This window comes from Schistocerca cancellata, chromosome 12 (genome assembly GCF_023864275.1).
Source record: "Schistocerca cancellata isolate TAMUIC-IGC-003103 chromosome 12, iqSchCanc2.1, whole genome shotgun sequence".
Lineage (NCBI taxonomy): Eukaryota > Metazoa > Arthropoda > Insecta > Orthoptera > Acrididae > Schistocerca > Schistocerca cancellata.
The window spans coordinates 133,685,090-133,701,965 of record NC_064637.1 but is presented as its reverse complement, the minus strand read 5'-3'; the positions used below and the strand labels follow the sequence as shown (position 1 = coordinate 133,701,965).

General features: G+C 45.2%; 1 protein-coding gene across 1 annotated transcript in view; it reads right to left on the bottom strand.

Moving 5' to 3' along the window:
• Positions 1 to 7,697, bottom strand: part of LOC126109524 (uncharacterized) — a 293,239-nt gene extending 285,542 nt beyond the window's left edge. Inside the window, exons 1-2 of the mRNA XM_049914544.1 lie at positions 7,572 to 7,697; positions 1,610 to 1,916 (exon numbers count right to left, since the gene is read on the bottom strand). Coding sequence (XP_049770501.1) covers positions 1,610 to 1,916; positions 7,572 to 7,697 — 433 coding nt within the window. The remainder of the gene's footprint in view (positions 1 to 1,609; positions 1,917 to 7,571) is intronic.
• Positions 7,698 to 16,876: the final 9,179 nt, after the last annotated feature.

Here is a 16,876-nt window from a genome sequence, read left to right as displayed (position 1 = left end):
GAATGCACTATTCAGTAATTACGAGGAACACAATTCGAGTTCTGTGGAGATTAATACATCGTCTTGCTCACATTTGGCGCCACGTATGCACTATTCAGTAAATACGAGGAACCGCACACCCGTACGATGATTAAAAACAAGTGACTCACGTGGAGTGAATCCGGGTTTTTAAATTTTCTATGTTTACTATTAAATGTAGTAATGGACAGCGCCATAAGTAATTTTTACTTGTTTTATTTTGTGTTATTCCTATGCAAATTTCGAGTGTCTTACTACAGACCGTGCGTGCGTGCGTCAGGCATAGAAATAATTTTCAAATCGTAATTTTGGCTTAAACAATTTATCTACTTATGACGTAAGTGGTTGCAGATGACAAACTGTGGAACGAAACAGACTCTATAGAAACACAAGACACCAGAAAAACCACACCCTGTGGTAAGAAGGTATGAATTCATAATTGTGTGTTTATCAAATATCTGTGATTACGATTTAAAAGTAATAGTTCCATGTATACAAACACAAAGAACATTATCTTTAACAGCCGTAAAATAGAAGCCCACTGAAGATGCTGCAACGGCAGTGAAACATATTCGGGTTAAAATCAAAATTGTACTTTGCTGAAGGCGGACCCTATCCAAAAACATAGGTATTTTTATTATTAATAATAATACTTCCGCACGTGTGATCCAACTGTGTGTTTATTCTTGTTCTGATTTTTGTGTTTATTCTGTGAAACTAAGAACGTGCCACGTAAGTTTGTTGCTTTCAAATAAACTAAGCTAAAGCCGACTGCCAACAGCACATTGCTATGAACTCCGAGCAGTCCTTTTACATTTCAGAAACATGTTCTGCCATATAATAGTGTCACACGTAGTAGAGCACAAAAATAGTACCTGGAATCGAATACAGGACCCTTCGTATAAGTGTCTACCGACCTCCCGAAATGAACTCGACACAACAGATGTTCAGGATTTTACTTTACCTGTGCGCCGTAGGTCATGTGGTAGTTATAGTTTACGCACTCTCTCCGAGACGGCAGCACATAGCACTATTTCTGTGTTTTGGTTGATACCCTACCGATATGCGAAGTTTGGTACCGGTCAGTGTGACATGTGAAGGTGTCAGTATAAGAGCAGTCGTCGCAGATTCATTTTGGTTGTTGAGGTTGGTGTATCTCACACCTCACCTACTTTAATTCTCTCTGATCTCGCTTGTATCAAACAGTTTAATGGAAGTGTTACGTCGAAGTAATAATTTACAACCTGCAACACTACTCCTTTATAAGCGACAATATTTGCGGTAGCAAACGCCCACTCAACTGAGGAGATTCATTCGCCCTCTGATCTCCGTTGTGAAGGTTGTGAAGGGTGAGAAGGGTGATGCACTCCTCAGAAAAGCAGTACGATCTCGTCAGCGTCCTGATCGCGCCACGCAGGTAAGGTTGGTGAAAGGCACCACCTGACGATAGGCAACTTGGAAACGCGTAAGTATGTACTACTTAATACTGGTGTCTAGTTTCCTCTGCATTAGAACACGCAGTGCCTCGAAGTGATGGCAGATTATCGGGCTAGGCAGGATATATATGTACAGAGGGTGTACAGCGACTGACCTTCGGACAGGGAGCGGTGCGCCTGCGGCGGCAGCACGCCCGGCGGGGCGACGGAGAGCGACCGCAGCGGCGACAGCGGGTGGTGGTGATGGTGGTGGTGCAGCGCCTGGTGCTGCGGGTGGGCGTGGTGCAGCGGCGCGCCGGCCAGCGCCGGGGACTGCGTGGGCGACGCCGAGCCCGACGAGCCGCCGGGCGTCGAACCCGCGAGCGCCGGCGGCGGCGACGGCGACGGCTGCTCGGCCGACGCCGTGTCCAGCATGGCGGTTATGCGCTGCACGATGTCCGAGCCGTTGTCCACGTCGGACACCTGCCGGCACACGCAGAGCGTCACCTCGAGAGGCTGACTAACATTACCGCAGACAAGGCTGAGCCAATTCACTAGGCAGCTACAGGAAGTGTCCTCGTGACGTCATCAGACTGCTGCCTGGAGCTCGCGAGAAATACGGGCCCCGCAACGGGCTTCTGACGTCATACTAGTCGGCTAGAGGCCCACGGCAAAGAGGCACGAAGTTTTAATGAAATCTAGACCTACGCTGCTTACAGGCGTCGGTAAATATAAACAGGGACAGTTGAAAAATGTGTGCCCTGACCGGGACTCTAACCTGGGACCTGCTGCTTACATGGCAGACGCTCTATCCGACTGACAAGGAGACGGCACGACCGTGGGGACGGCGATTTTTCCAAAATCTTGTGTGGTGAAAGAGGAACCCTAACACCTCACGTTGTTAAAATATTAGGACGCACTAATCGGAAAATTTCTAGAAAAATTGATCCAAAGTTTCTTAGGTGCCGTATGAGTATAAAAGGTTAGTCCATTGCCCAGCCGCTGTTTGGCCTACGTGGTTAGCGTTCGGACCCTTATGCCAGAGGTCTCGGGTTCGATTCCTCCTCCAGCACATTTTTTTCCTCTGTTGCTTGCAAAACTGCAGCGCATTGTTATAGGAGAATCGTGAAATTAATTCCCGAGAACATTGTATAAAAATTCATTCTGTAATTCACTATCAATTATAGTCGCCAATATTCCGAGACATTATTCAATATTCCTGGTTTGCCTCAAAATTATCAGAAATTCAAAACATTTTCGTAAACGTTAATGAGGCATGTTTTTGTACAGATTTATTGCAAACGTCCTGTGATTGTAAAAAATACGCTTTCATATGTTGCGCAAGATGTCGCAAAAACTATTGCTTTGTTTTTACGGTAATTACCACTGCCGTTCTTGTTTATAATTATTATATGTATAAAAATTGAATGTTTCCCAATCGACTTTGTTATTCTGATTAAAAACTCAATGTTTCTCCTCATATACTTTACAATGAAAAACCCACTGCCATGAATTGTGTTGTTGGACAAAATATGTAACTAATTTGTTAAAGATAATGTAGGTTTGGGAAACTTTCTGAATAATTGGTGGAATAACAAAAGAAAATGAAACTAAAGGAAAAAAAGTGTGCGAGGAGGAATCGAACCCGAGACCTCTGGCATAAGAGTCCGAGCCCTAAACATCTAGGCCACACGGCGGCTCGGCAATGGAGTAACATTTTACACTCATAAGGCGCTTAAGGAACTTCCGATCAACTTTTCCCGGGATTTTCCGGGTAGTGCGTCCTAATATTTTAACCACGTGAGGTGTTAGGGGTCCTCCTCCACCACACAAAATTTCGGACAAATCCCCGACCCCACGGTCGTGCTGTCTCCTTGTGAGCCACCGTGGACACAGAGGATAGTGCGGCTGCAGGGACTTATCTCTGGCGTGCTCCCCGTGAGACCCACACTGTTCAACTTTCTCTCCACACCCTACATTTGTAGTGCCCCTGCCCATTACACTCATTACTCGCGGCAGTCCATCTACCGATTCCTGTAAGAGTTCGAGCAATGTGCATGCATCTGCACTAAAGATCATTGGCCAGTAAGCCTTACCTATATGAAGATAGTATCTGTACGTGTATCACTGGTGATCTTGCGGCCCTCTAAGAATGAAAATATAACGAAACCCCCGTTGATATTTATGAACACCTGTGAGCAGCGAAAGGTCTAGATTTCATTATAACTTCATTCTTCGAGATCTGCAAGATCACCAATGATACCTGTTACAGATACCGGCTTCGTAACGATATGCTGTAGCGCGTATGTCACAGCAATTGACACCGCAGGTCTTACTCGTTTCCCACCGCACGTGACTGTTGGCGCTCGTAACTGTTTTAGACGAGTTTACTAACTGTTGACCGCGTGTTTAAATGCAAGTATGTTCTCGACAGCACACGACAAAATTAAGACTTCTTCAATTTTAAATATTTAATCCCATGGGCCCCGCATGGAGCCGAGCGTTCGGTTCGTTGCAGTGACCGTATTTCTCGTTGGCCCCGAATCGGTTTGTGCGCCACACTTCGCGAACGTTCGGCTCCATGCGGGGCCCACGAGAGGTCAGTGTGCAATTGGAAAGGTACCCACTGAAGATCTTAACAGTGTCGTGTACTATCGAGAGACTACGTGCAGTCAAGAATTACTAAACTCTTGGTTTGAAATAGTTTTTAACATCTAGGAGGTAAATTTTAGCTACACTGCGACGACAGGAAATTATGCCTCTTTATAAATATTATCTATCCGACATATGAAAAAAAACAGTGAAAACGATGATAAATATTAATTATTTATAATATTTTATGATGTAATTGGACATATCTATGTGTATCATACAAATACAATGATAATTTTAAATTCCTTTTACGATCTGAATTTGTCTTCCTTTGTTTTTACCTGTTGTTGGTTGGCTTTTGTAGGTTGCGGACGCAAGACGTATCAAACTGAGGTCTGTTAAGAAATTTTAATTGTTTGTTACTTATTTCTTGAGAATAGCGTTCATTATTATAATAAATATGAGTGAATAATGATTTGTAACTAATTCCTCTCTCAATAAGCATTATCTGTCATAGTTATTTCTTTCCGCTGCAAGGAGCGGAGCCATTGATAGCCATTTGTATCGCGTTTTTATCTCTGTTTCTTACGAAAGTTTAAATAGTGCACAATATGAAAGCCAAGTTTAGTAAGCATATCAAACACTTATCCTGCTAAAAGGAGATTTACTCCAATAATAGAAAGTCTCTATCAATTGTCTGCCACCATCTTAACAATTATCTCAGCGGCATATTCAAATTACGCAACTCTGCAGACATAAATGCCGAAGGTAATAAAAATGTGTAAAAATAAATGTGCACCGGTTGTCCCGAACTCACTTTAATGAAAATAATTCGAATCAGATTGGTTATTTAAAAAACAGTGCTCATAACACGACCCAGGTAAACTTTTCTTGCTGATGTATGGAGCCGAAATTAATTACGCACGGGTTGCGAAGAATATTGTGTCAGGTAACATACGTCAGTGTTGTGCGCGGCTGATATTCGGTAGTGCTAATGATAATTTTGCTGAAGATAACTGCTTCCATCATAATTAATAGTTGTATAGAATATGTGGTATGAACTGTGATTCACTGACACACAATTTACAGACAACACTAACACAACATTAACTTAGTTCTTTAGCAACTTGACCAAATCTTAAGCCGGGAGAAAAATTATTTAGTAATTACTCACTGTAATAAAACAAGATCATCATTTTCATTTACAAATTAGTTAAATACCAAACCACTGAGTAACACAGCAAACGCCGCAAGTTACTCGCTTCACGTCGGAAAAGGTTGCTGGCACTACTAAGACATGGAGTGTCTCGTGCTGTGGCATAGACGGCGGTAAAGCCTGTCTTTCTCGTGAGCCTCGCAAGAACCTGTAGCAGCGCGAGACAGTCTCACGTCCAGATGTACCCCTATTCCCCTTTATATATCATCCATTTATAGGGTGGTCCTAAAAACTTGACAGTATATTAGTTCCTGATTTCACACGTACAGGGTGTTACAAAAAGGTACGGCCAAACTTTCAGGAAACATTCCTCACACACAAATAAAGAAAAGATGTTATGTGGACATGTGTCCGGAAACGCTTGATTTCCATGTTAGAGCTCATTTTAGTTTCGTCAGTATGTGCTGTACTTCCTCGGTTCACCGCCAGTTGGTCCAATTGAAGGAAGGTAATGTTGACTTCGGTGCTTGTGTTGGCATGCGACTCATTGCTCTACAGTACTAGCATGAAGCACATCAGTACGTAGCATCAACAGGTTAGTATTCATCAGGAACGTGGTTTTACAGTCAGTGCAATGTTTACAAATGCGGAGTTTGATGTACGGATTAGCACTGGGCACTAGCCGTGGCGCGGTACGTTGGTATCGAGACAGATTTCCAGAACGAAGGTGTCCAGACAGGAAGACGTTCGAAGCAATTGATCGGCGTCTTAGGGAGCACGGAAAATTCCAGCCTATGACTCGCGACTGGGGAAGACCTAGAACGACGAGGACACCTGAAATGGACGAGGCAATTCTTCGTGCAGTTGACGACAACCCTAATGTCAGCGTCAGAGAAGTTGCTGCTGTACAAGGTAACGTTGACCACGTCACTGTATGGGGAGTGCTACGGGAGAACCAGTTGTTTCCGTACCATGTACAGCGTGTGCAGGCACTATCAGCAGCTGATTGGCCTCAACGGGTACACTTCTGCGAATGGTTCATCGAACCATGTGTCAATCCTCATTTCAGTGCAAATGTTCTCTTTACGGATGGGGTTTCATTCCACCGTGATCAAATTGTGAATTTTCACAATCAACATGTGTGGGCTGATGAGAATCCGCACGCAATTGTGCAATCACGTCACCAACACAGATTTTCTGTGAACGTTTGGGCAGGCATTGTTGCTGATGTCTTGATTGGGACCCATGTTCTTCCACCTACGCTCAATGGAGCACGTTATGATGATTTCATACGGGATACTCTACCTTTGCTGCTAGAACATGTTCCTTTACAAGTACGACACAACATGTGGTTCATGCACGATGGAGCTCCTGCACATTTCAGTTGAAGTGTTCGTACGCTTCTCAACAACAGATTCGGTGACCAATGGATTGGTAGACGCGGACCTATTCCATGGCCTCCACGCTCTCCTGACCTCAACCCTCTGCACTTTCATTTATGGAGGCATTTGAAAGCTCTTGTCTACGCAACCCCGTTACCAAATGTAGAGACTCTTCGTGCTCGTATTGTGGACGGCTGTGATACAATACGCCATTCTCCAGGGCTGGATCAGCGCATCAGGGATTCCATGCGACGGAGGGTGGATGCCTGTAGTCTCGCTAACGGAGGACATTTTGAACATTTCCTGTAACAAAGTGTTTGAAGTCACGCTGGTACTTTCTGTTGCTGCGTGTTTCCATTCCATGATTAATGTGATTTGAAGAGAAGTAATAAAATGAGCTCTAACATGGAAAGTAACATTTTCCTTCTTTGTGTGTGAGGAATGTTTCCTGAAAGTTTGGCCGTACCTTTTTGTAACACCCTGTATAATTCGTCCATATTGTAATATCGCATATATTGACATTTGAGGTGAACGCTTCATTAACGGAAATGAAGCAATATGGAATCACTGCCCTTGGAAAAATTATTTATCGCAAGAAAACTTCGAGAAAATAATCTCAGTAATGTTACCGTTCGACGGGCATGTCAGAGTTAGGAAAGAAAAGGACGTCTAATGATGTGGTTATCGCGCGGTAAGTTACAGCACTAGAAAGCTGCACCGATTTTGAAGCCATCAGGTGGTCGATGTTCTGGTCCTCATCTCACACCGATTTTCGTTGTTTACAGGGCGTTGGCCAGATTCGAATCTACCGGCAATGAGTGGAATGCAAGAAGCGAGGCGCCGGGACGAAAATCCACAGTCGTTACCGATGGCAAGGGGGAGCGTGTCTGGGCATTCATTGAGAATGAGCCACCCACATCTACTAGACGGACGTCCCAGCAATTAAGCATGTCCAAAACATCATTACAAAGTCCCACGAAAGCGGTGGGGTTGCGTTCCTGCAACAACCACAGTCGCCAGCGACTCAAGGTGGTGAGCACTGTGCGACGGCGAGATTCCCCAAACAGCACAGTCGAGGAACTCCAAAATTGTGCCATTGCTGAACACAAGATCTGGATCAGTGACGAGGCACATTTTCGATTCAGTCGTTACGCGAACAGACTAAAGCACTAAAAATCTGCAGCACGGCGTCGTTTCGCCACTGCATCCGCAGAGGGTCACTGTGTGCTGTGGTGTGGTGTGTCGTCGAAGCGGATCATTGGTTCGATAATCAACCACTGTCCGCTACAGTAAAGTATCTAGAGTTGAAACTTCCTGGCAGATTAAAACAGTGTGCCCGACCGAGACTCGAACTCGGGACCTTTGCCTTTCGCGGGCAAGCGCTCTGCCATCTGAGCTACCGAAGCACGACTCACGCCCGGTACTCACAGCTTTACTTCTGCCAGTATCTCGTCTCCTACCTTCCAAACTTTACAGAAGCTCTCCTGCGAAACTTGCAGAACTAGCACTCCTGAAAGGTCCCGAGTTCGAGTCTCGGTCGGGCACACAGTTTTAATCTGCCAGGAAGTTTCATATCAGCGCACACTCCGCTGCAGAGTGAAAATCTCGTTCTGGAAACGTCCCCCAGGCTGTGGCTAAGCCATGTCTCCGCAATATCCTTTCTTTCAGGAGTGCTAGTTCTGCAAGTTTCGCAGGAGAGCTTCTGTAAAGTTTGGAAGGTAGGAGACGAGATACTGGCAGAAGTAAAGCTGTGAGTACCGGGCGTGAGTCGTGCTTCGGTAGCTCAGATGGTACAGCGCTTGCCCGCGAAAGGCAAAGGTCCCGAGTTCGAGTCTCGGTCGGGCACACAGTTTTAATCTGCCAGGAAGTTTCATATCAGCGCACACTCCGCTGCAGAGTGAAAATCTCATTCCATCTAGAGTTGCTGGAGCGGCACTTTGGCCCAGAAGCGGCCCGTGCCAAATGACTCGCCAGTACTGATTCATGCAGGATGGACTCGTCCCCACAGAGCTGCTGACGTCTTCACGTGGCTAGGAACTACATTTGGTGAGCGTTTGATTGCACTGGATGCACAGAAATTCACGGGGCACGGGGTACCGTGGCCCCCATACAGTCCAGACCTCAATCCATGGGACTACTACTTCCGGGGTTGTATCGAAGACACCATCTACAGAGATCCCCCTAAGTCAATGGGGCGTCTGAAATCGGCGATCGGAATTGAGATGGATCCACTTGAGTCAGTCACACTCCATCGCGTTATGACAGTTTTTGAACCGGCTGTGTACCACTGTTGCCGAGACGGTAAACATTTCGAGCGTCTCGTATTCAGTATAACAAGGTTGATGAACTTCGATGTTTTCCACAATGATCTCTTACTTAGTATCATGTTTTTGGACACCCCCTCTCCCGTACGAAAACTGAAGGGCAATGTAGTAAGTTACGAGAGAATGGAAGCAAAAGTGAAGCAGAATCAAGACACGGTGTTAGGATTTGTCGATCTGCAAGAAGGATTAGAATTGTCCTAAGGGTGTGGATACTATGATACGGAAATATCCAGTACGCCGCTCAGTAGAAGAGGAGTGGACACCTCTATGAAGGGCAATGACAAAAATTGGACAGTCAAACATGTACGAAGAAGGTAACTGCAAAGAAACCTTGGGCAGCAGAAATGTTTGTATTCAGCGCCGAAAGAAGGAAATGCAAAAATGTTCACGGAATGATAGGAAGACAGTAACATAAATCACTTGGGAATGAAGTAAAGAAGTACACGGCATCTAAGGCGAAACTGGTAGAGGAAAAATGTGAAGAAATCTAAAAATCAATGATCGTTGGAAGGAGTGATTCAACGTACAGGAAAGTCACCTTTCGGTGTAAATGAAACGAAGGATGGCGACATTAAGAAATGGAAATTTCACTGTTAAACGCAGACAAAGCGCTCATATGTGGAAAGGGGTATCCTACTTTGCCGAATTGGTAAATGCCGACATGTATGTTCTGTGATGGGGCATGAACAGCCAACACCTTGTCGCCTACTACTTGTTTCGCCGTCCTTAAACTACTGTCCACAAACGATAACCAGAGCAGCATGTGTACAGCTAACTAGCTTCGTTGTTTCTCAGATGCTCGTTCTAATGCACCGCGACATCCGTCCTTTGGACAACCTCAAGTTAGTAGAATTTCTTATTTGTGGACCGTATAGTCAGCAACTAGTCCCCATTTATCTTTCACATTTTCTTTAGCGCGTCAGGTGCCCGCAAAGTCACTGCAAATTGTGATAGCGGATGGGGCGGGGGGTGGGGGGGGGGGGGTGGGGGGGGGGAGAGAGACAGGACGGAGGGACGAAGGATAACTGTAGAACGCCCCTTCGATAGTACAAGTCATGGCGGACGGAGCACAAGGTGGGATTACGAAAGGACGTGGAAGGAAATAACCTCTGTCCTTCCCATAGGAACCATCCTGGAATGTACCTGGAACGATTTAGCTAACTCAAGGAAAACCTAAATTTGGATGGGCAGACGGGAATTCGAACCGGCAGCCTACAAATGATGGTCCAGGAGTAGCATGGCACTCACTGTGGAATGTAGCCTGCACATTGAACGTCATAGAACTCCGGAGAGGTCATACGAATGAAAGTTTTCTTCTCGTCTTCCTCCCCCCCCCCCCCCCTCTCTCTCTCTCTCTCTCTCTCTCTCTCTCTCTCTCTCTCTCTCTCTCTCTCTGTAGCAAATGAGACCTTTTCAAAATCACCTTCAATCACGAACAAACTGTGATCCCAGAATGGAATGCGGTAATAGTGCCTGTTCGCGTGCGTCCCCCGTCCCCACGCTTGCGAATGCGCTTTCTTCCTTCAGCTTACTCAAATTTGGAAGTCTACATTCTGCATAAAAAGTACGAAAGTATGGAGTATCAGATGAAACGGCGTTGACTATGGATTTCTCCGTACCGAGGAGACACAATGTTACCGTTGATAGCAGTCCTAGACAGATGTAGAAATAACTTCTAGTTTACCTCTGGGAAGTTGGTCGGCTGGCTTCCTGTTCATGTTGAATATTAACGATCTTACACACTACCAACATCTCCGATTTTTGCAGATAATGCATTTACCTAGAGAGAAGTACTGCCAGAAACAAGCAGCATAAAATATTCAGTCAGATTTTTATAAGACTTTAAAGTGGTGCGAAAATTGTCTACTTCCTTTAAACGTTTACAAAAGTAAAACTGTACACTTCAGAAAATGAAGAGAATTAGTATATTACAACTATATAAGGGCTTATTTCAATAGTGGGACAAGTCCATTACCTCCACTTTTCTGTCTATAATGCTGACATTAATTGTCCAAACAAACAGGAAGAATCGTTTATCTCTAGCAAGAAGCCATATGCCTGAATATTTCTGGTATCTCAACTGCAGATTTTTCAGCGCTCTTTTAACTTTAGGGCTCTGTATCTCAGAATGAACAAAAGTGGACTTGTACCACTATTGAAATAAGCCCTTCATATGATGATGATCTTTCGTTTGTGGGGCGCTAAACTGCGTGGTTATCAGGTACAAATTCCCAATCTTTTTCAGTCAAATCTCGACAGTTTCATGAATGATGTTGAAATAATAACACAACCACCCAGTCATTTCGAGACAGGTACTACGACTATAATTCAGCGAGTCGCAACTGGAATCAAACTAGAATACCCGGAAGTAACATCTTGCAGGAATATAAAATGGAATGGTCACATAGTTTCGGTCGTGGGTGAAGCAGGTGGTAGACTTCGGTTTATTGGTAGAATACTGGGGAAGTGGTGTCAGTGTACCTAAGAGATTGGTTACAAATCACTCGCGCGACCGGTTCTAGAGTATTGCTCAAGTGTGTGGAACCTGTAAGAATTAGGACTAATGTTGAAACTTCCTGGCAGATTAAAACTGTGTGCCTGGCCGAGACTCGAACTCGGGTCCTTTGCCTTTCGCGGGCAAGTGCTCCACCAACTGAGCTACCCAAGCACGACTCACGCCCCGTCTTCACAGGTTTACTTCCGCCAGTACCTCGTCTCCTACCTTCCAAACTTTACAGAAGCTCTCCTACTAACCATGCAAGACTAGCACTCCTGAAAGAAAGGATATTGCGGAGACATGGCTTAGCCACAGCCTAGGGGATGTTTCCAGAATGAGATTTTCATTCTGCAGCTGAGTGTGCGCTGATATGAAACTTCCGCAATATCCTTTCTTTCAGGAGTGCTAGTCTTGCATGGTTAGCAGGAGAGCTTCTGTAAAGTTTGGAAGGTAGGAGACGAGGTACTGGCGGAAGTAAACTTGTGAAGACGGGGCGTGAGTCGTGCTTGGGTAGCTCAGTTGGTGGAGCACTTGCCCGCGAAAAGCAAAGGACCCGAGTTCGAGTCTCGGACCGGCACACAGTTTTAATCTGCCAGGAACTTTCATATGAGTGCACACTCCGCTGCAGAGTGAAAATCTCATTCAGGACTAATGCTGGATGTTTAACGTGTACGGAGAAGGTGAGCACGAACGGTCACAGGTATGTCTGGCCCATGGGAGAGTCGGAGATGATGAAACTGAACTGGTAGACTCTTCAAGATACATGGAAACTATTCTGAGTGAAGTTTCAAGAACCGGCTGCAAATGATATATCTAGAAACATACTACAATCCCATACACTTATCAGTCCCGTAGGGATCGTGAGGGTAAGATTAGATTTATTAAAGCACGCACAGAGGCCTTTAAACTGTCATTCTTCCCGCACTCCATATGTGAATGGACATGGAATGAGCCGAATAACTAGGACAGTGCAGACCCAGTTGTTTGGAGTATACATGTTGATCAGGGGCTCGTTGGCGTCACAGGTTTTGTCGCAAGGTATCCGGCGGTTGATTTGCACGCTGATACCAGACAATTTAGACCCTACTGCCCGTTATATCCAACAGCGGTGCGCTTGTGGATATGGGCTGCTGGACACACGGACGCCACCTCTGACTTACGACCGCGCTCGGTAATTGCCCTGTTGTCGCCGGCGCCGTAAAGCATGCCACGCCGCGCAGGGAGGCGGCAGTGCTTTAAAAAGCAGACATCCATAACGTAGCAGGCATCCAGCGAGCGTCTAGGCGAGGACCGTTTATCGCGGCGTAAAATCCTCGGCGAGATTTATAAGCGCTGTCGATGGCGCGAGATACAGCGCAGTCGGCAGCACGCGCCCACCCAGGGCTCTCGTGGCGCTACGCTGCTGCTTCCGCCCGCGCGACCGCAGAATAATGCCGGGATTTTGGCAACCTCTCCCCTGCTAGCAGCCGCTCACTGCGATCTGGCCGACAGCGCGAAATACGAGCTCACTCTATCGTCTGCCGACTACACACGGAGACCGGTACGAACAAAAATCCACATACAATCGACAGAGCATGAATCTGATCTCTCAAAGTGTATCCTCAGTCGTGAAATTATTCTCCGGAGTACTCCAGAAGCACTATATGATACTCTTCTCTCCACCCCCCCCCTCCCCACCCCTCTGCCGCTGTTTCATTCGTGAATGTCGCGGTACAAGAAAGATCGGGAGAATGATGACAGGCAAAAGTTAGTAGAGATTCGTGCTGCTGTAAAAAGAGCGATGCGTGAAGCATACAACCACTACCACCGTCATACTTTAGCAAAAGATCTTGCTGAAAACCCAAGGAAATTTTGGTCTTACGTAAAATCGGTAAGCGGGTCGAAGGCTTCCATGCAGCCTTTCACTGACCAGTCTGACCTGGCAACGGCAGACAGCATAACGAAAGCTGAAATTTTAAATTTAGCATTTGAGAAATCTTTCACGCAGGAGGATCGTACAAACATACCGCCGTTTGGGTCTCTTACAGACTCCCGTATGGAGGACATAGTGATAGACATCCCTGGGGTTGTGAAGCAGCTGAATGGGTTGAAAATAAATAAATCGCCAGGTCCCGATGGGATTCCAATTCGGTTTTACAGAGAGTACTCTACTGCATTGGCTCCTTACTTAGCTTGCATTTATCGCGAATCTCTTGCCCAACGTAAAGTCCCGACCGACTGGAAAAAGCGCAGGTGACGCCTGTATAAAAGAAGTATCCTTAACATCGGTTTGTTGCAGGATTCTCGAACATGTTCTCAGTTCGAATATAATGAATTTCCTTGAGACAGAAGTTTCTGTCCATGCATCAGCACGGCTTTAGAAAGCATCGCTCCTGCGAAACGCAACTGGCCTTTTCTTCACATGGTATCTTACGAACCATGGATGAAGGGTATCAGACGGATGCCATATTCGTGGACTTCCGGAAAGCGTTTGACTCTGTGCCCCACTGAAGACTCCTAACTAAGATACGAGCATATGGGATTGGTTCCGAAGTATGTGAGTGGCTCGAAGACTTAAGTAATAGAACCCAGTACGTTGTCCTCGATGGTGAGTGTTCATTGGAGGTGAGGGTATCATCTGGAGTGCCCCAGGGAAGTGTGGTAGGTCCGATGTTTTCCATCTACATAAATGATCTTTTGGACAGGGTCGATAGGAATGTGCAGCTGTTTGCTGATGATGCTGTGGTGTACGGGAATGTGTCGTCGTTGAGTGACTGTAGGAGGATACAAGATGACTTGGACAGCATTTGTGATTGGTGTAAAGAATGGCAGCTAACTCTAAATAAAGATAAATGTAAATTAATGCAGATGAATAGGAAAAAGAATCCTGTAATGTTTGGATACTCCATTAGTAGTGTAGCGCTTGCCACAGTCACGTCGATTAAATATTTGGGCGTAACATTGTAGAGCGATATGAAGTGGGACAAGCGTGTAATGGCAGTTGTGGGAAAGGCGGATAGTCGTATTCGGTTCATTGGTAGAATTTTGGGAAGATGTTTTTCATCTGTAAATAGAGACCGCTTATAAAACACTAATACCACCTATTCTTGAGTACTGCTCGAGCGTTTGGGATCCCTATCAGGTCGGATTGAGGGAGGACATAGAAGCAATCCAGAGGCGGGCTGCTAGATTTGTTACTGGTAAGTTTGATCACGCGAGTGTTAAGGAAATGCTTCAGGAACTCGGATGGGAAAGTCTGCAGGAAAGGGGGCGTTCTTTTCGTGAATCGCTACTGAGGAAGTTTAGAGAACCAGCATTTGAGGCTGACTGCAGTACAATTTTACTGCCGCCAACTTATATTTCGCGGAAAGACCACAAAGATAAGAGATTAGGGCTCGTACAGAAGCATATAGGCAGTCAATTTTCCCTCGTTCTGTTTGGGAGTGGAACAGGGAGAGAAGGTGCTATCCGTGGTACGAGGTACTCTCCGCCACGCACCCTATGGTGGACTGCGGAGTATGTATGCAGTTGTAGACATACGTCGTATCGGGGAAACCAATAGTTTCCAGACCTGTTGTAGCGTTTACGCCACATGAATGGACACATTTAATACATTTTGTTGCTATGTTTTAAGACACAAAGATCTTATTACGGGAGGCTATCGCGTATACAAATGGAACTGCACTCATCGAATGACGCGCCAGATGGTCGCATACCGTGAGAACAGACGAGCGAGGAAAAGCCGTATCGTACTGGAGCAGAGAGGGACAATAGGGATTCATCTACCACGCCTAGGCGCCAAGAAACCAATCTTTTCTTACTCATATTTACTGTATAAACTTCAGCATACATCTCCAATTGTGCATGTTACTTGCACTGAGAACTCGTTAACATTAAGTTCAGTGTCACTCAATTCTTCAGGAAATGCTAATTACAAAATTTAATTATCGTCTTGCTTATTGATGCGGCGGATGGGTCAAGTGCCCTCAGAGGGGAAGCGGCAAACCTTTAAGGTAAGTCACCACCAGTCTAAGGTAACTTATCTATACCGCTGGATGGGAAATTTTTCCTTCACTTGTTGAAAGCAGCTTTTGCCTGGTGGATTCAGATTACAATATCCTTCCGCGAGATTTCGTCTGATGGAATTTTTTATCTCCATAGGTAGGGAAGGATTCAACTGTCTCCAGTCGCTCACTTAAGTGGGTTCACCACTAAGATTTTTGTTTCACCTTTATTGATTTTCATATTATACGAAAAGCTGAGCGGTGGTTTTCGTCTATGCCAGCATCGCATCTAATTGTTCTGCATCTTACCTTAACATTACAATATCAGCAGCAAATATTAGCTTGTATGTTTCCTTATCACCATAATTTTAATTCCTCCTGTAACTCCTGGTTTCTCCCTGAACTTTATATACTGCCTTCTGAATGTATTTACACAACACAGGATAGGTGAGAGTCAGAATCTCCGTCGTACACACTGCCTAATAGTGGCTGCTTCTTTTTCTCCACACCTGATCACAGTAGACTCTTCTCTATACAGTTTGTGAATTACTCTTCTGTCTTTATACTTTATGCCAGTCTCGCTCAGCATTTCTGTGCTACGAAACAGTTGTATATTTTTCACATCTGGAGATTCATTCTCTCATATTGGCAAAGTGAGATTTTTTAAAGTCTGTTGGGAGTTTCCCGCTTTCGTACGTAACTTGAATAAGGTGGAAGAGTTCTTGATGTAGCTGTTCGCCAGCAGCCTTGAGTTCTGCTACGGTACCATCAACTGCAGTAGCTTTCCCCAGGTTTTATCTTCCGACTGCAAGTTCGAACTCATCGCGCAAGATACAGACTCCCTTCTACCCGGATCGATTTCCTCAGCTGTCGTAATCGATTGGTAGTGAAACCTGATTTTTCGAGGGAAGAGATGGCAGTCTTAATGTAGCTTAAGAAATAAAAATTCATTAAAATGAAAACATTTATGCGTGGACCTCAATTTTCCTACTCCAATTTACGTACGGTAGCTGGTTTCGGTTACTTTTTACAGTGATCTTCAGAGCGTAAAAGCGGTGAATATGAACTAGAAAGCATCGTTAGCTGTAGGAATGCAGTGTCATACGTTCGTGAATTAAAGACAATGACAGTACGTAGTCTAAAAACGTCACCGCGAGCAAGTCCGGGTGTTGATCGTGATCTCGCAGAATGGCGATAATAATGGCCAGTTGCGTTGCTAAAAATTACATCGAAAGCTAATTATTTAATTATACAACAGGTATTATAGTTAACAGTATATGCTATAGTTCCAAAAATTGTCAGTTTTTCTGTAGCTGTAACCCCTGGTTTACATGTGACTGATACCGCATAGCCTATAAAATAGTCACCTTTATAAAGTGTACACAGGTTGAAAGTGAGATCTACATCTACATCCATACTCCGCAAGCCACCTGATGGTGTGTGGCGGAGGGTACCTTCAGTACCTCTACCGGTTCTCCCTTCTATTCCAGTCTCGTATTGTTCGTGGAA